Source organism: Fusarium graminearum, chromosome 1, assembly GCF_000240135.3.
Source record: "Fusarium graminearum PH-1 chromosome 1, whole genome shotgun sequence".
NCBI lineage: Eukaryota > Fungi > Ascomycota > Sordariomycetes > Hypocreales > Nectriaceae > Fusarium > Fusarium graminearum.
The window spans coordinates 9,026,055-9,043,925 of NC_026474.1; the positions used below are offsets into that span (position 1 = coordinate 9,026,055).

Genomic DNA, 17,871 nt, shown 5'->3' on the forward strand with positions numbered 1-17,871 from the left:
ACCGGCGAGGCAGGCGCTGTGCAGGGATTTTACGTACGATCTTTCCCTGAAGAACGGGAAGCGAGCCGGAGGGTCGTTCTTTTGATGTAATGGCTCTGCCTTAGTACCTACCTAACCGACGAAATGTTTTGGGTAGGTACTTTTGATGCAACCCTTATTGAAACCCGACAGTCGGGCCAGAGATAATGTCATATTGACAAGATCTGAATACTCGGATTTACCGGGGTTGGGTGTTCGTCTCCAGTGCTGTCAAAAGTACACCACAGATCCCTTTCAGTAGGTAACCATCGTACCTTGCTAGGTAGGTAGGCAGATGGAGCAACGACAGGCTCAGCTCCCTATCAACCTACCTATGGTACCCAGAGAATTGATCCCAGCATTCGGTACTCGTTGCAATTGCATGAAGGCTTGCTGGTTCTGAGCTGATCTATTACCAAAAACGCACAAGCCGAGAGAGTCTAGACCGCGATTCGACTCAGTTTATTGCAACGAGGTCTTGGCAAGCCAGCGTCCGATTCATTATTCCCGGCGCATGGTTAAACCGCTGTCTGAACTGCCAGCTGGTAAAATTTCCCGACAATTAATTGATAAGAGTACCTAGAATTCATCTTCTTCCTTCCAAACAAAAGTTTCTTAGGCAAGCATGTGCTTGAAACTATCTGCATATGAAAACCACCTACCTAGGTAGGTAGTCGCCCTTGCAAATCTGGGGAAACAGTGTCTTACATCCTTCCAAGTAAGATGAATATCTGTATAATAAAAATAAACAGAGTTTGTACTTGTAGTGGCACTGGTTGCCTAAACTCTCACACCGTCGAGAGACCTAGAGACTAGAGGTGATGATAGTTCTTCTGGCATACAACTAATTTGAACCAATTAATGATCATTACCTCGGATGCATGGACCCGAAGATCGCTGGCACACCCTATTGTAAGAGCTGGCTTCTTATGCACTGGTACAGGTGTAGCTCGTGTTCTTATATCCTGTGTTAATTACTCTGTGCCTGTTAGTTAGTAGATAGATAGAATGGAAGCTTAGGTTCATCCATTCTCGTTGTACCACATAGTTGACAGACGGACAGTGAAGGGTAGAAATGACGACAATAGCCTTTGGGCCTGGTCATGCAGCCATTAATAAGCATATGTATAGCCTCTGCATTTATTTTATTATCTTGGCCGTTTTGAGTTCCTGTATCTCCGTTCACGCATCAGCATGATACTCTCCTCTTGATTGGAAATCAGGATTCAACCAACACACGGACAGTTTCAAATTGAAGGCGTACATGTACCAGAGAAAAGAAAACCTGATCTCTACCACGTGCTATCTGAGTTATTGTTGTCAAATTGGCGATATTTCAAGTGAGTGTGGTGTACTCTGTACAGCCTGTTTTGACAGTGTTTGTTCAACTGCCGATGAAGCAGTGGCTGAAAAAGACGCCAGCGAATAAAGAAACCCATCAACCGCTAATGTATTGACTGGGGGTAACTACTTACCTATGAGGCCTCTTGTCGATCTTCTGAAGGTCAACACTTCGTGCTTAAACCGGCATCATAGGCCGTCAGATGTATCGATATGTGTACGCGATATTTTGATTGGGCTAAGCATTATTGGCATATGTGCTTGTCTACATATTCTAGGCCCTTTCGTGACTCCTGGCTCGGACTGGGCCATCAGGCAGTTCAACTACAAGTCTGGTCTGCATGAGTCATAATTACCTACCTAGTAGGTAGGCAGACACACCAGCTGCCAGATAAAACAAAGACGTTGACAGCCTCATGCCGAATGTATTTGTGCCACTATTGTATGTGTTGGCTGGGGTAGCTAGGTCTCTATCGTGTCCTATGCCAGGTGGTGTCAAGGTAGTTGTGACACGAGGAGCAACCATTCTTTGAACCAAGGGATCCAGAATCAATCTACTGAGGTACTGGGAAATACGAGCTGATGCTGGCAGCCAACAAAATCCACAAGACTGTTGCGACATAACCTGGTTTCGTATTTTATCTTAGACTGTGTCTAAGCCGAGTCCTTAATATTTATATTGTCTTGAAGTTGTTGTCTCATATACTGATCGATATGTATGCCGTAGGTAAGTAGTTGTAGAATACACTGTAGTATTCATATGTATTTAATTAGACCATGTCCTGCATTGACAAAGGATTGAGGTTCGACGCTCCACAAAGGCCGGCGTTCATTTCCCAAGGTTTAACTTAACTTACCCGTCCTCCGGATGGACTAAGGCTCGTTGGTAATGCATTCAAGCCAGACCTATGAGAAAGGTGGGTTTGCCAGGATGCAGCCTGCACATCCTAATAAAAGTCGCCAAGACTCGGTGTACCAAAGTTGCATAAAATGGCGCTCGTTCTTTGTTGACGGGTTTATTTATATAATTCAAAATCTTCTTAGAGACGGGGACGCAATTCTTTGACAGTAGTTATTCTGTAGTGCTGTCCGTTGAACTGCGTGCATTTTTTTATCCCTATGTTCGTCTCACATTTGTTAGAAAATAGCCCCTGTCGGTGTTCGACAACGGGGTGTTGAAGGTTTAGGATAGAGTAAACCACAGGAGAGACGAGTGCTTTGGCCAGTGGACGGCTCATAGGTATGTATCCGCCGGAATTGCGTGATTTAAAAAGGAGGAACAAAGAGAAAAGAGTACACCGTCAGCATGCTTTCTTTGACCTTGACCGTTTGGTAGAAAAGATCTAGAAAAAGACGATCTTTTAATGGTGTCTGCAGGTACACATCGGTCTTGCCAGATGAAACAAGTGAGGGGACGGCTATTGGGCGGTAAACAGCCCGTGTACCCTAGTGCCTGGCGCCAGGAGTTTCTCCAGTAAATCCTTACCAGTTGGCGCTATTGAAGCCCTCAATGGATGGCAGCTTTGCCCTTCCAGGGCATGATTGGCCCCCTTTTTTTGGGGTCGGGGCGACCTACGTTGATGGTGGCAGGTGCTTGACAGTTTCGCGACGTTGGATCGGGCCTGGTTCTATGGATTTGCTGCATTGGTGGTGTTGCAGAGTTGTAGAGGGACCAAAGCCAAGCCGCCAGGGGCACACAAATAAGGCATTTTGAACAAAGGATGAAGAGGAGAAGCAGACAAGCATGCATCTTACCTCGTCTTGACCAATGGACATGAAGTCAGTCACTGCAAAGGGTGTGATATGTACCCATCAAACTGGGTCGCACATAAGTGATCGTATCAGATTCGTACCTAGCTGTTAGATATTCATAAAACGAGCTTCCTCTTTGCATTATCCTGCATTCTTTCTAACACCAGTGCAATTTGACCAGGTCCCCCAGTTTGGTTTCCATTCCTCCCTCAAAGTTCTACGCCAGGGTATCTCACTCACTTGATCTCATCTCATCTCATCTCATTTCATTTCTCCCTTGGCTGTCTCTCTCTACTCAACCTAACCCACCTTTTTCTCTCTTTCTCAGTATTCCGTCTCGTTCCCAGACGGCTTCTCTTTCTCTCTCGTCTTTGCCTCGACATCGACTTCTCTCTCACGACAAACGACCTCATTGCGCGCGGGCTCTTTCCATTCTTTCAAGTGTCCCAAGCCATTGCCTCACCATCCAGTCATTCCTTTCGGTCGATTCTTTATCTCTTTTTTTTTATTTATTTTTATTCGTATTCCTATTCCCGTCCGGGCTTGGCAGACGACAACAACCATCATTCGCTTCCTCACTCATTCGTATTCTTGACGGAGGCTTGCATCCGCTACTGCATTGAGTACCACGTTGGACCAAGCCACTCACTTCTGTTACATGACATTACACAGCATACACTTGCTTGTCCGACTCTCGTCTTTCCTTCCTGCTTGAGGTTTCTTTTGCGACATTGCTGGGCACTCGACGAAGCCTGGGTTAACCTGAGGCATTTATCGATATCCTCATCAACTTTGACATAGCCTGGTCACTGTTCTTGCGACAGCAGCTATCAACGATTCACGCACTCAACTACCTGCCATCTCGTCTCACTTTCTATTCCAACGGTCAACGAGGGCCTCGCCAAGTTCAGATCTGGCAACTTATCGTTCACTCAAAGCACCGGGATTTGTTCTCGTTGCAGAAACAATTTCGATATGCACTTTTCTCTCTCTACCATTCTGGCGCTGAGCGCCCTCCACACTTTTGGTGTCTACGCTCAGGACTGTATTGTAAGTGATTAGCGCTCAGCCAAAAACCATCCACGCGATACATTTTCAAGCAGGTGCTGATAGTCTCTAGAACACCTGCGTTGAGAACGTCAAGCCCACTGTTGGCTGCGCGGATCCTTCTGACGCCAGCTGTGTTTGCGTATCCAACGACTTTGTCAAAGGCGTTGCCGAATGCGCAAGAGCACCTGCATGCGCGGCTGCAGATGATGCTATCACAAATGCCATAAGCAATGGATTCTGTGTCGGTATGTCTTTTTCGCAGAGAGCTACTCACCACCTATTTCTCCATGACCAAGACTAACTCATCCAAGGTCAGCAGGTGCCTGCTTTCCCAGGCGCTACTACGACCCCTGTTGAGAGTGCAGCGACATCCGAAGCAGTAGCAGCAACAACATCCGACGCCCCTGCTGCGCCTGAAACCACTGCCGCTGAGACGACTCCTGCAGCACTCCCGGAATCCTCGGAGCCATCCGTGACTTCGGAGGCTGCGGCTACTTCAGAAGCTCCTGAGACTACTCCCACTGACCCAGCTGAATCAACCGTATCTAGCGTAAGAACTGACAAATATTTCTTTGACTCTGCACGTCCATTTATTAATTCGCTTTGCAGGCTACTGAGGAAGTTTCCGCTTCTTCCACTGATACCAGCAATCTATCCACAACCACTGAAGCAGTTGATGCTGCCGCCACATCTGATTCGGCAAAAGATGAAGACGAGGACGAATCCGCTGGAGGCGGAATGTCTGGTGGTGCCAAGGCTGGTGTCGGTATTGGTGTCACTGTCGGTATTCTCGCTCTCCTTGGTATCGCTGGTTTCTTCTTTTGGAAGAAACGTCAAAACCAACAGAACCTTCCCCGCGGTAACATGGACGATATGTCGCCTCCCATGGCTGCTCGGGACCGCAGCTATCCTGCACCTGATCAGGGTTCCATCGGCGAGAAGAACGGGTATGATCTTGAACTTATGTCCCATCGATATGAGGATATGCTTCCCCGGGAGGAACCACGACATATGGTTTAAGGTCATCTGAGAGAAATCCTGGCATTTTAAAATAGGGGCACAAGCAGAACCAATACAGTGCAAACACCATTTTCATTCGCGTCATTGTTTGCTAAGCAAAGCCTTGTTATGATTGAGGACTAGTTGTCCAGCTCACGAGCACTGGTCATCGGGCCCGGCGGCCCTCACAACGACAGGGTTGTGACAGATTCTGCGAGTTATGAGTGGAAATGAAAATTATATCGAACCAGGCTTTGATCTGGATGGCGTTACGAGATTACTCGACGGACAAGATACCAAAAAATGATACTTCAAGGGGAAGCCATAATAGTTGAACAAAAACCAAGTCAACTCACAGGTTGGCATATTTTAGCGTCTACGTTAACTTTCATCAAGTGTACATCCTATTCATTGTACATATCTTACAAGTTCTTACGGGAAATTACACAGCGGTCTTCTACCACGTTTGAATTTCCCGCATATTTTTTCATGTTTCCAATGATACAGACAGCATAAACCAATATCTTGTTCACCACGAATAGTATGGTCTTTGTCCATATACAGGTCGGTTGGGCAGATGTACCCAGGGCCCCTTCTTGTTCTTCTTGGCCACGCGCTCATCGTACTCTCGTATTCTTGACTTCTCCTCCTTGAGCAAGACAGTCAGGCCTAAAGAAATCAGTTAGTGTCTGAGCCCAAGCATAGACATAAACAGTCATGAAAACGTACTTGTGCTAGGGTGTCTAATGATACCCATACGTCCTCGACCCTTGTAATCGATTCTCTTTCCCCGCCAGGGACCCCTTCCAACCCATGATTGAGCGATGTACATGCGTGTAGGGTCCTCAATCTCGAGCCACTTTCCATCGATAGTCTGGATCTTTTTAGGGGTTTTCAAGATTTCGTCATTGAACTTTCCAAGTCCCATACCACGTTGGGCAACAGCCAGATCGCGAGCCTCTTCAAGGTAGTATCCGATCTCAGCTGCCATCTTCTTCTTGGACCATTTCATCTGCAAGATAGCATCATCCACGGGCTTACCAGCGATCTGGCGGGCCAACATGACAAGCTTCTTGACACTCGTGGGCATGAACTCGCTCTTGTGCAAGAGTTGTCGCTCTGTCATTTGAATGCGCTCATCTTTGGTCAAGCGGCCGTTACGACGGACCATTTGGATAACCATCTTTCGCTGCCAGCGGACTCGGCTTCGAGGATCAGGGTCCACCACCATTGCCATGTTCTCTTTCGTCTTTTGCTCAACCTCAGGGGTGCCAGGGGCAGCGGCTTCCGGACTCGCAGTCTCGATTTCATCTTGGAAAATGTTGTCCTCCACACCACTATACATGCTCTTTTGAAGGTATTCCTCGCGGCTCTTTGGGTTGTCAAGCTGAGATGTAGGATCCAGGGAAGCCACTGTCTCGGCGCCCTTATTTCGGGGCTTGCCCCATCCCTTGAAGAGATTAGAGGCCCATTTGTGTCGTCGTTGAACTGTAGGTCCGAGGGTTGCGGAGAGAACGGGGATTGGTGTGTTGAATGCCGTATGCGCAGTCCTTGCTGTAGAGTGAAGCTCTTCGTTAGTCTACACAATATTCAACGCCAATTAAGCGGCAGACAGAGTGAGAAAAGTATCGCCGTACCTGACACTGCCAGCCGCTGGGCAGCTAGTCGGAGACTCATGGTTGCAGATGTTGTCGGGCTCTGCAAACCAAACCAATCTCTTCAGAGTCGCTCTCACGGGATGTCTTGCAGCTGAGGGTCGTTTTAATGGACGAGATTCTTTTCGGTACGTATTTTGCCGCCGTTCAGCCGTAAGTAGGTACTCTACTAGCACCACTTCCACTACCCGTAGGTACTACCTAACCTTAGTACCTACTACCTAGCAGGGTCGGAACAGCCCAGCTGCCGTTGGACTGATGCACGTGACTCGAGTGCTCTAGCGCGATTAACATCAGCCCATCTCCGGCCGTAATCAACTTGGAACTGCTTGACCACATCGAAATCCTCAGGACTTCTGCCACCCTCGAACGCTCCGCTTCTTCGCCCGAACAGCTTCGCACAAATAAATCAGTCACAATGGCCGTCCAACCCATCATCGGTGTACGTTTCTCCAACTCAATGGCTTGGTCTTCGCATTCGCCCGGGCCAGAGGAGCCCTCAAATGATCCCGGTACCAGAGCTTTTCGTGGACTGACAATTGCGCTAGATGCTTCGACGAAACCTCGTCCTAGATCTTAGCATCGCTCTCGGTACGTCGATCTCTACTACACACGATTTGGATTGCATCAATTGGAATTTATCAACGTGAAGAGGAGGGTTATCTCGAGAGCTGACAATTCGCGTGATGTGGTTGGTTGGAGAGCATCGACCTTACTGACTGGCAACCTCACAGGCTCTGGCTTCGTCATGGCCAACTTCTTCTGGTAAGGGACATCACCGAAAGAGCGATACGACGGCAAGATAAGAAGACTCACCATTCCGACACAGGTACGGCTTCCACATGCCCCGAACCAACGCCCGCGACAACTACTACATCAAGCTCGAGGAGGAACGAGCTGCTCAGAAGAACGAGTAAAGCAAAGACATGCCGAGTCGAAATCGCATCACCCAAAGCAAGGGCATGGGGGAGACAGGAAGTGCACATAGAGGCCACTAGCCAATGTTTCGTTTGTCGTGTAGCTGGGTACAAAGCAAAATACCACCGAGGCTTCATCCGCATCGATTGCTGGGCAACCTGTACTGTAGACTAGGGCAACCGAGTCGTACGTGCTTTGATCATTCTTGAGACGCTGCTAGAGTGTGATGTGATAAAATGCAACTGGTACTGAGTTCGCGATTCTACGAGCTGCGAGCATGAGTCACAACATTGCGACCTCAGTCGTTATAAAGGTACTAGATGAGATTTTAGAGAACGACTCGATGGATGTTCTCAGTTGGTACGCAGCAATTATCGTAAAAATCCATGGTCTGATAGAGGTACATGTCTATTGGAGACCACCCCGGCCCATTTCGGTAATGCCGTCATCAAGTTGTTCCAGACTCGCAGGTAATTAAACGGTCCAACCTTCGAGCACACAGCTACCCCGTAGTGTATTGTGTTGCGCTGATGTCTCTTTAGTTGTGAATATATTTATAGGCATAATTTGCCTTTTTGAGTCGAAAAAATGACAGAAACGTATTTGTGGTATTTGGAATAGGTGAATAATAAAAAATCTGTTGGAAATGGAGCTCTTCCATCTTGCCGAAAGCTAGCCGCAGATGATGCTGGCCCATATTGTGGCGGCAAAGCCGTTTGAAGAATAGAAAAGAATTAATTCTAGTTTTTATCTTGCTGTGTCGGGCGAGTGCCAGCTTGAGGACCAGTGGTAGTGCTGAGGAGGCGCCCTGTTTCCGCCGTCTTTCCCACCGTCGCTCTTGTGTCCCTCTACAGGATAATTTTTACCCTCCCACGCTGTTGTCTCGACCATGAATGAACCTTTCTTGTCCTGACATCTACGCGAAGGAAATAAACCATCAGAACATTTCGCCATCCGCCATCAAGGCTGTATACGTACAGAGAAGTGTAATATTACTGCGAAGAGAGGGGGCTGCAACTCACTTTCTGAATAACCGTCCAACGGCAAAGCACTGCACAGGACTATCCCACTTGACAGGTTCTTTAATCTCGCACTTGTACTGGAGCATCTCAAGGAGCTCACAGCCGTTTAGGTCGACATTCTTGGCTCCTTGGCCCAACTTGCGCTTGCGGCCGCTGAGGTTGGTCTGGACACGTTCAGGAAGCTCTGAAGCGTGGAAAACTTGACACGGATAGCCCATCTTCAAGGGCAATATCGAACGCAACTAGAGAGTGTTGTTAGACACCGTGATTTATCTAACAAGTGGTTTCTTTCTTGTTTTTACAATGGAGGCGGTGATTGGGAGTCGATTGTTGGGAGAGATTGAGGAAATGAGTTTAGAAGAGGTGAGTTCAATATCTCGGAACTGGATTTTGCCGCTTTTCAGCCTTGCCTATCCCACAACATCACCTCATTATCGACCATATTTGAGGATTATCATGACTATGGGTTAAGAAAAACAGAATACTACTTGAATGGCGTGTCTCTTACTTTGCTCCTATTTACTACCTCTTTGTCTAAGCTTTTGTTACTTGAAATTCTCTGGCCTAGAGGCCACTTCTCTACCATCAAGTATACACGCACAAGGCCGCGTCTAGTTTTATAATCGACAAGCTGACCCCCTCGTTACTTACATATTATGTATATCATTATCTCAAGGCTTTGCTAAGATTCAAGTACAGATACTTCGAGGTTTACGTTCATCGCTCGCATCGGATTCGAATGTACTCGGTCCTAGGACTCAGTTTCAACCTCAAATCCAACCAAGAAAACTCACACATATATTACCACTCGATGGAATCGCAGCCGCTCATTTTCACACGACAAAAACTGCGGGTGTCGGAATATCTGGACGTCACCTCCCGCTTCTTTACAAAGTCATATCGAATCTCATCGGCCCACCTCATCTCTACGCCGTTCTCATTATCGATATAGAAGGTCGATTCGATGCCACCCGACTGACTTGTTCGCCATGCCATATGCGACATGTTTACGTTCAACGACCCGCCCGAAGCGATCTTGAACATACACGAGCCCTGGTAGCCGAAGCAGAAGGGGTCCTTCTTTACAGCGACGTAGCCCACGCAAGCGCTGGGCGTGAGTGGTGGGGGACTATCGTTGTAGGCGGTCCAGGGTCTGGTGATATCTCGACAAGCTGGAAAGGGTGGCTACGAGTCGATCGCGAGAATGTGCGTGGCTTTGCATTAGGCATAAGCGCTGAGGAGGCTCTGGATCAGAAGGAGAAGAGACAGGGCGTTGTGGACACGGCTGGTTGGGCGGCAACCTCGCAGTGGGGAGTATTTACTTTCAAAGACGGTGACGCAGATGCCTCTGAGGGAGATGCAAGAAAATGGGAAAATGTTGAAAATATAGAACAAGTCGAAGACAATTGAGAATGAATTAATAAGATATTGTGTTACCGAATATGTCATTCCGGACCGATATGGGCCTACTTCAGACTGACGTATATGGCTCATATGGGATGCGCAAACTTTCGGCACTACCAGAAAAGTCACAGCGAATACCATGGATAAGGCGCTTGTGCTGGGAGAGGCTGTTGAAGGAGCATTTTATGCCCTACATCGTCGTCACTGTGAGCTCCGCCCACAACCTCCAGGAGTTATTGTTGAACCCAGTAGGTAAACAAAGGGTCAGGGGAAGTTGACGAGAAAGTCAACGGTGATTCTGTACGGACACTATATAAAGACCGATGGTGACTCCAACCGGGCCGCTTTTGGGCAGGATTTTAAATTAAGAGTAAGCCTCGCCCACCTCTATAGACGTGAATGATGGGTATAAGTAGACTTCTTTTGAAACCGGGCTTCGAATTAGTCTGGTGGGGTGAAGAATGGGGAATCTGCTTCATCTCGATATTCAACATCATGATTGAACAGATCGGTAAAGAAGACATACCAACTAGTTTTGTGGATGAATGACCACAGACAAACCGACCATAATCTTAATGTTCATCGATAATGATGTACCTGTGACCATAGTTGACATGTTCCTTTCTTGTCAATCTTGTCATACTCAAAAACATGTTACAGAGGTTCGTGTGGTGAATATTGTAAGAGCCTTGGATTTTTCTATCTTTATGCTATTCTATATGGTTGATGTGATGCTCATCAGGGTATAGGTGGGTGGTGCATCAAGGGTGGGCAAGAAACTAGCTAGACAAGATGAAAATCCTCGAATCCAGAACTCGCCCGTCTATTCGGACGATGGATGTTCTATCAAATCTTCAGGGCCTGTAACCATAATGTGTGCTCGTGGCACCTGCAAAGAGCCGTAATGCAGATGGCTGTAAAGGAAAGTTCGTTTCGCATGGCTGTGCTATAAAAGACATTCCGGAACTCCATAAAATCTCAAAGAAAAAGGATATTATCCCAAACTAGTATGTGTGAAGAGAAAGGAGGCAAGTCGACTCAAATGGTGATGCCATCCATATCGACAGCAATCTCAGTGATGCCAGAATCAGGAATGAGAGCAGGCTTGATCATCTGGCCCTTGGCAGCCTTCTTGTCCATTTCGCGCTTGATACCGTGGTTAACAGCGTCGAGGACGTTTTGGACGGTGACACGAGGCTTGTAAGCGGGCTCAGTGCCCTCCTGGTACACGCCGGTCTTGACAAGAATGCTGTACCAATCATTGTCGGCGACCTTGTTGACGGCGTTGGTACCACGGATGTCACTCTCAGGGGTATCACCAACAAAGTAGACAGTGTCGGGAGGAGCGACGAGACCATGCTCAGTCTGGCGCCACTGGCCCATCAAACGGGAAGCAAATTCAAAAGTAGAAACCTGAGGCTTGCCAAAGGCATGTGTATGCAGAACACCATTGCCGCCAGTGAGGTCCTCAAAGGTCACCTCGAACATACGGCGAAGGGCACCCATGCCGAGACGGACATGCTCGTGAGCAGCAGACCAGACAACGTCGTTGTGGGAGAAGTAGAAAGGGGGGCCCTCGTCGTTGGTCTCGCTGCGGGTACCGAGACGACCGCCCTTTGACATGGCAACGTCGAGCATGATCTGGATGTCACCAGCCCAATCACGAGAATCGGCGAAGACAAAGACAGCATCAATGACAACGTCCGTGAAGTCTCGCTCACGGGAGTTGCGGTGCTCCTCAGGGGTAAGCTTGCGGAAAGGAGTGGTGGCAGCGTTGTGCTTGATGATGTCGCCTGGAGTCACGACATCTTTGAAGCCATAGCCCTCGGCAACATGTCGACACTTCTCGCCTTCACCACCGACGACAAGAACTGTGCCGTACTTCTCAGCCATTTCCCTCATGGGGGTATGGCCGCAGATGAATTGGCCAGGCTTGATATCACATTGGAGTTGACCGGAGAGGTCGTTGCATCGCTCCTCTTCAGTCTTTCCACCACCGTTGGTAAGGAAGATATGAGGCCTGTTATGAGGTGCATTAGTATTATGGTCCAAGCTGAAGTCACGATGCCCTTTATTATGTGGACCTCCCCAGAAAAAAATCCGGGGATGGTGGATCGTGACCGCATATGGTGGGTGGTTTGACTTACACTTGAATGCCATATTCATTCTCGCCATTGAGAACCTTCATGGCCTGGAGGGCCTCAGGAATGGCTCGTCCACCACGAACAAGGACACCGTCAATGTCAAAAGCAAAGACAAAGGAGTCAGCCACAGGCTGAGAAACAGCAGGGGAGAGGGGAGAGGCGGGAGATCCGAGACTGGCAATGCTGTCACTGGAGCTGGAGCTTCCAAGCTCAGGAGAGCTAGGGACAGAGTCGGGAGTGGTGACCTCGCCGTGGTCAGGGAGGTTGTCCTTGAAAAACTCGGTCTGTTGTGAAGACATGGTGGATGGTGGTGATTTGATTGTGTAAGAACAAAAAGCGGTCCTGTTCAGGCGCACGCGTATCGATTTAGACGCGTGAAGTTGAGGAGGAGTTCTTAAGTAAGGTCGAACAAAGTGTCTGAAGTAGTCGAAGGATGACTGGAAATGTTGAGCTATTTGTGTAAATGGTGATGGTGGATATGGAATCTGGGGAATGATGGAGAATGATGATTTCTACCGTCAAGAACGGTGGGAGAAATCTGGGGCTTTATAGATTTAGATATCAAGCGGAGAGCTATGGGAAGGTACGTAGGATACCTCAGAAAACAGACATTAAGCAAGGCGCCATCTTGGTCGCGGCCTGTGATCGATATCGAATCGACAACAACAGGTATCCATGACAAGGTATGGGCATGGCATTCTCGGTAGACGCCCGTCGATACGTAGGTCGGGGTCCAATAACCGAGTCATTTCACGTCTATCGAAACCGTAGCAGGTCCAAGGATGATTTCCTCCTTACCCACAATAAGGGTTCCACAGCTTGGTGATGGTGATGGTGAGGTGAAGTTAGGTAAGGTTTTCTGGCTGTAGTGCAACAGAAAAAAACTTTACAGTATGAGGTAAGGGGATGTTGATGACGGCGTTGCTTCCTTCCATTTTCTAGTTCTGGGCGACAAAGGTACCTGTCAAAGCCAGGTGGGTGGGTACTGGGTACCTGCTATGCCCTGCTGCGATGTGTCAAGACCCAGCGTATTGACTACACTAACTTCTGGCAACCTGCTGTTCCCCCTCGCGGCTGGGGCGGGCCATCATGATTTTGCTCTGGTGTACCTGTGCACTGGGCTGGGTTCTTGACGCCGTCGCCACACTAGAGAACCCCATTCTCAACCTCACCTCGCGCAGATTGGACGTCATGGCCAAATAGAGAGATACGAAACATGCCTGTCCAGACAGACCCTGTTGTCATTTGTCAACCAACAGGCTGTAAATAACGCAACCGTACCTACTAGATGGGGATGTATCTATCACATTGTGTCTCTCTATCTGTCAGACAGTCAGGTAGGACAGACATGCTGTGATCGCCAATTGATTGTCGTATTCTAATCCAGCTATCAGGAATTCTTGAATCGTATCAGACACCATAAAAAAACGGTGTAGAGCTGTGGCGTTTTCTAACGGCAGCGATATGCTCTACCATCTACGGAAAAGAAGTCGCTTCCATTGTGGTGTGGACCCTGAGGCTCCTTGTAGGTACGTATCACCAATCAGGGACTCTGCATCGGCCATTTACAGCCAGTCAAAGCAAGCTACATCTCTTATTGAGTCCCCTGAGGGAGAGGTGACGGCTTTTCCAGGGGCTGCTGCACTCAGCTCTCAGCGTCAGAATTAATGCAAGACCGACGCCATCAAGCGCGCGATCCTGAGAGAAACCGGATTCAGCACTCCAATGTATCAAAGAGTATCCACCGTCAAGCACAGCATCCATGACGCCAATACGGTCACCGTCAGAGGGAGAGGCATTGTCAACGGTGGAAATGCATGCAAGCAGCTTCCTGCCTCCACTATCTCCCGCGGAATCAAGACTCGGTTCGTTATTCTGTGCCAATCTGGTACCCGTTTCGTACATTTCGGCGCACAGTTTCGGTCCGTTGTTTGAGTGACGTCAAACTGGCTCCGCTCAGGGTCCGCCAAAACCCCACCAGTCCGATCCGAAGCCCTATCAGCCATGCGGAACGGCCCCATCAGTGGGCTCGGGTCATCCACTGCGGTCTTTGACGGGCACTTTCGGCTGGCATCATCAGCAACCTAAACATTATTCATAGCAGAAAAGCGTTACATTGCACGATAATCGCCGATTCCTTGTGTCATCTTAGCATTGACAAAAAACAAGACATTTTGCGATCGCAGTCGATGATATGCTCATAATCGTTACGACAGATAGGAGGGAAAAGAGCAAAGAAAAACCATGGTTTTACAACGTGGCTGCTGTGACACAAACCATCCACTTCAAAAAGATCTGTCCCTGAAAGCATGTGAAACGCGGTAAAAAAGATAGGTGTTATCACCTTGATCGGGATTAGATCTGCATACGGCAGCTGGGCAGGGCTGCCTAGTACAAACACACAGGGTCCTTGTGCGTGCATACACACACCAGAAAGAGGCTCGCTCATGAACGGTCAGTCAGTGGGCTGCTTGCATGTCACTGACCGGCCTGCCATTTCAGTCCAACCGGGCTTGGCTTGGCTTGGCTTGGCTCAGCTCAGCTCAGCCTTTTGGCGCCTTTGCCTGTCGACGTTGTCTTGATACGGTAGTCATCATCGTCATCGCTACCGTACCGTTTTCCCGTCTTGCCTTACATGAGAGAACTTAGATACCATTGATGAGTTAAGCTTGCGCATCGCTCGCTTCTTTTGAATACATTGTTATCTATTTACTCATCCATTCACGTCCCAGATGAACGTAATCACCCGGGCCATTCTTCCCTTGGCGCGGCGGCCTCCTGAGCCGACCGTTAAATTGTCTGCTAATACTAGGATCATGGTTCAATACGCTTGGCTTCAATACTCCTCGATCAACGTTCTCGTTTTCGCGGGGTATGCGCGCGATTAACATCACTGTTCCTTGCAGTATCCCTGCGGTCGATGGAGCAAAGGAGTCGGACGAAAACTAATTGAGGGGAAATAATGGAGAAAGCAGCAAAGGCTGATTGCCGACTGTTTTATTTTATAAATTCGTGTATTACATTACGGTGGGCTAGCTAGTGGATGGACGAGACGGTACAGTATCAGATGTTCTTTATCCTGTACAGAAGAAAAGGGAGTATATCATTTTCGGTGGTTGTTTTCCTTTGACGTTGACAGCAGGCCGTGATGTCACTACCTATCCTGCAAAGAACTTCTAGAAAACAAGACCTTCGGCAAATAGAATTCAGACTTGGCGGGAGAAAAAAAGGCATTATTTCGCCTTTGCTTCAAAGGGATTGATTGGTAGGTAGGTAGATAACGATTACCAGCGAGTCTAGCGAGGAGACGTCTTGGCCAAAGTACTAATGTATGTATACTACCTATTACCAGACAGCCTCGGTCGACTCCCGTTCAAGATCCTAGTCACCTCCTGCTTATCATTTACTCGTTACGTTTGAATGCTCTGCCACCGTCCAAGACCTGTCTGATTCAGACAAAAATTCTTGTTTTCCCTTGTCTGTGATGAAGGGTAAAGAGAGACAGGGGGTACAATGTGTGTGACGGAGCAAGATATTGTGCAGAGATTTACGGTCGTATACTGTACATAGTTTGCAATACGTAGTCCTCTTTGGGCTCCGATTTGTCTTGATAAAAAAAGCCGCGTTATGCGGATTGCCCATCAACCTCCTCAAACCCAGCAAACAAGCCCCCAGTCGCTCGCTTTCTTTCCCTATACAATCCTGCCCAGCCGCCCAGGTACGCTGGTATTCCCGTATTTGGCATTGATCAACGCTTAATGCGTGAGAGAACGAAAATTGAAGCAGCCGGCCAACGCCGTCCAAGCCCGGCGCCGCGACCCCGGACCTGATAACGCCGCCCCGGGTCTCCGAATACCTGTATGATCCGCCGTCGCAGAAATAGACATGTACATAGGCTAGGGCGGTTCTGATATCCAATACATTCGTGCCAAAACACCGCCAGGCTCCACGAGTCAGAATCTTTACGACTCAAGCAGACAATCATCTACATAACTGGAATTGACTCATCTCTACAAACAAGGACCAACATGTTGGTGCCAGTTATTCGTTTCCATAATTCTCCAGGTTTTGGTCTCGCTTCAATGTCCATAGCGCTTCGCCTCCACATACCCACTTCCCCATATCCCCATTTCTCCCCACGAGCTTAATCTTCCCTCTTTCACTGAAGATTGACGAACAGACCACCATCGACGAGAAGCTGCGCACCCGTCACGTATCCGCTCAGCTCTGGACACGCCAGAAAGACGGCCGGGCCAGCCATATCGGAGGGCGAACCAGTACGTCCTAAAGGGATGCGACCTTCCATATAAGCTCTCTTTGTATCATCAGCCAGGTCTGCGTCGTTAAGCTGCGTGCGGATCGTGCCTGGGAGAAGCGCATTGCACCGGATACCGTGTTCTCCCAGGGCGCACGCTGTGCTCTGCATCAAGCTCAAGACGCCTGCCTTGGTGGGTGTATAGTGTGTCTGTTGGCCACCACCGACAAGGGCTGAGATGGACGAGACGCCGATGATACTTCCTCCCTTGGGCTCTTGGTGAAGAGCCATTTGTCGTGCAGCAGCCTGAGTCACGTAGAAGGCACCATCCAGGTTTGTTCGCACCGTTGAGTGAAGCAAATCCGGCTCGAGCGTGAGGAAATCAGCGAATGTGCAGATACCGGCATTAGACACGCAGATGTCAAGGCGCTTCTTGGGGGAGTGCTCGACGGCCTTTTTGACTAATTCTGTCGCTGTCGCTGGGTCACGAACGTCGCCCGCTTGGTGATCGAGGTGCCCAGCAGTGGGTGATGCTTTTCGGATTTCGTCGGCCTCGACGATGAGTGAGTCGAGGTGAGTCTGGTCTTTTTCAAGGCCCAAGTGGTTTACCACGACATTGGCGCCTTGCCGTAGAAACTCGAGGCAGATAGCACGACCAATACCCGTCGTGCCGCCGGTAATGATGGCAGTCTTGTTGGCGAGAAGACCTGCTGGCATCAACATATTTATCAGCGTAAACTCGCAACTGACTGAAAGTGCTTGTTTCGACTTGTTGTTTCCCAAGATGGCAAAACTCGACGAGTTTGCAATGCTACTTGTAGGTAGACAGGTTAAAACGATGCCGAGGATGAGGGGTCGTCAGGTAAAAGGGATGGGCTTCACAGAAAGTCTTGTATTAAGCTTATATACGGAGACTCCTGAGACGGGTTTCTTTGTGAGATGGTTCAAGGTGAAAGTTCGAAGAACTACATAACATCCATTTCTGTGTCCTTCCCCTCATTTCCGGTAAACGGCTCCTAGTGAGACCGAACTGACCCTCTTGGTGGTGAGCATCCATCACGACCCGCGCAAATGGTGGGACATGAGCGAAAAGAGAAACGGGCCTCTTCTAGAACTTGCTGTGACGTTAGTGACTAAGAAATTCTCGGTGCACAAGCCTGCGAGATTTTGGAGCAAATCAAATTTACTACTCATCATGAAAGTGTTGTTGTTATCTCGGTGTGTTTTCACGCGAGACACCGGCGGGGAAATGATCAATTACCTAGTGGGATAGTTTTGGCCGAGACCCTTTTGAGACAAAAAACCGGAGTAAT

General features: G+C 48.6%; 8 protein-coding genes across 8 annotated transcripts; 3 read left to right on the plus strand and 5 right to left on the minus strand.

Moving 5' to 3' along the window:
• Positions 1–4,086: 4,086 nt before the first annotated feature.
• On the plus strand, positions 4,087–5,493 carry FGSG_09877 (uncharacterized protein; the record flags this gene model as incomplete). Its single annotated transcript, XM_011320479.1, has 4 exons — positions 4,087–4,161; positions 4,232–4,406; positions 4,473–4,711; positions 4,771–5,493. The coding sequence occupies 4 exons, from the start codon at positions 4,087–4,089 to the stop codon at positions 5,179–5,181; spliced, it is 900 nt and encodes a 299-aa protein (XP_011318781.1). The 3' UTR covers positions 5,182–5,493.
• Positions 5,494–5,552: 59 nt separating this feature from the next.
• FGSG_09878 (uncharacterized protein) lies at positions 5,553–6,847 on the minus strand. The gene is made up of 3 exons (XM_011320480.1): positions 6,798–6,847; positions 5,890–6,714; positions 5,553–5,829 (listed from the first exon to the last, which is right to left on the minus strand). The coding sequence occupies exons 1-3, from the start codon at positions 6,835–6,837 to the stop codon at positions 5,690–5,692; spliced, it is 1,005 nt and encodes a 334-aa protein (XP_011318782.1). The 5' UTR covers positions 6,838–6,847; the 3' UTR covers positions 5,553–5,689.
• A 284-nt stretch (positions 6,848–7,131) lies between these two features.
• On the plus strand, positions 7,132–7,934 carry FGSG_09879 (uncharacterized protein). Its single transcript, XM_011320481.1, has 4 exons — positions 7,132–7,257; positions 7,364–7,406; positions 7,550–7,580; positions 7,645–7,934. The coding sequence occupies exons 1-4, from the start codon at positions 7,234–7,236 to the stop codon at positions 7,730–7,732; spliced, it is 186 nt and encodes a 61-aa protein (XP_011318783.1). The 5' UTR covers positions 7,132–7,233; the 3' UTR covers positions 7,733–7,934.
• Positions 7,935–8,480: 546 nt separating this feature from the next.
• On the minus strand, positions 8,481–8,973 carry FGSG_09880 (uncharacterized protein; the record flags this gene model as incomplete). Its single annotated transcript, XM_011320482.1, has 2 exons — positions 8,481–8,649; positions 8,756–8,973. The coding sequence occupies 2 exons, from the start codon at positions 8,971–8,973 to the stop codon at positions 8,481–8,483; spliced, it is 387 nt and encodes a 128-aa protein (XP_011318784.1).
• Positions 8,974–9,751: 778 nt separating this feature from the next.
• On the plus strand, positions 9,752–10,165 carry FGSG_13667 (uncharacterized protein; the record flags this gene model as incomplete). Its single annotated transcript, XM_011320483.1, has 1 exon — positions 9,752–10,165. One exon carries the CDS (start codon positions 9,752–9,754, stop codon positions 10,163–10,165), a length of 414 nt encoding a protein of 137 aa, XP_011318785.1.
• A 668-nt stretch (positions 10,166–10,833) lies between these two features.
• Positions 10,834–12,800, minus strand: FGSG_09881 (uncharacterized protein). Its single transcript, XM_011320484.1, has 2 exons — positions 12,307–12,800; positions 10,834–12,179 (listed from the first exon to the last, which is right to left on the minus strand). The coding sequence occupies exons 1-2, from the start codon at positions 12,600–12,602 to the stop codon at positions 11,198–11,200; spliced, it is 1,278 nt and encodes a 425-aa protein (XP_011318786.1). The 5' UTR covers positions 12,603–12,800; the 3' UTR covers positions 10,834–11,197.
• Positions 12,801–13,878: 1,078 nt separating this feature from the next.
• Positions 13,879–14,208, minus strand: FGSG_13668 (uncharacterized protein; the record flags this gene model as incomplete). The annotated part of the gene is made up of 1 exon (XM_011320485.1): positions 13,879–14,208. The coding sequence occupies one exon, from the start codon at positions 14,206–14,208 to the stop codon at positions 13,879–13,881; it is 330 nt and encodes a 109-aa protein (XP_011318787.1).
• Positions 14,209–16,462: 2,254 nt separating this feature from the next.
• FGSG_09882 (uncharacterized protein) lies at positions 16,463–17,275 on the minus strand (the record flags this gene model as incomplete). Its single annotated transcript, XM_011320486.1, has 1 exon — positions 16,463–17,275. The coding sequence occupies one exon, from the start codon at positions 17,273–17,275 to the stop codon at positions 16,463–16,465; it is 813 nt and encodes a 270-aa protein (XP_011318788.1).
• Positions 17,276–17,871: the final 596 nt, after the last annotated feature.

Excerpts from the sequence above, each read along its gene's own strand:
- FGSG_09878 (XM_011320480.1), bottom strand. The coding sequence starts at position 6,837 with ATGAGTCTCCGACTAGCTGCCCAGCGGCTGGCAGTGTCAG. Across the intron at positions 6,715-6,797 it reads CCAGCGGCTGGCAGTGTCAG|CAAGGACTGCGCATACGGCA; the intron begins GTACGGCGATAC and ends TTCACTCTACAG. Across the intron at positions 5,830-5,889 it reads CATTAGACACCCTAGCACAA|GCCTGACTGTCTTGCTCAAG; the intron begins GTACGTTTTCAT and ends TGATTTCTTTAG.
- FGSG_09879 (XM_011320481.1), top strand. The coding sequence starts at position 7,234 with ATGGCCGTCCAACCCATCATCGGT. Across the intron at positions 7,258-7,363 it reads CCGTCCAACCCATCATCGGT|ATGCTTCGACGAAACCTCGT; the intron begins GTACGTTTCTCC and ends CAATTGCGCTAG. Across the intron at positions 7,407-7,549 it reads AGATCTTAGCATCGCTCTCG|GCTCTGGCTTCGTCATGGCC; the intron begins GTACGTCGATCT and ends GCAACCTCACAG.
- FGSG_09881 (XM_011320484.1), bottom strand. The coding sequence starts at position 12,602 with ATGTCTTCACAACAGACCGAGTTTTTCAAGGACAACCTCCCTGACCAC. Across the intron at positions 12,180-12,306 it reads AATGAATATGGCATTCAAGT|GCCTCATATCTTCCTTACCA; the intron begins GTAAGTCAAACC and ends ACCTCATAACAG.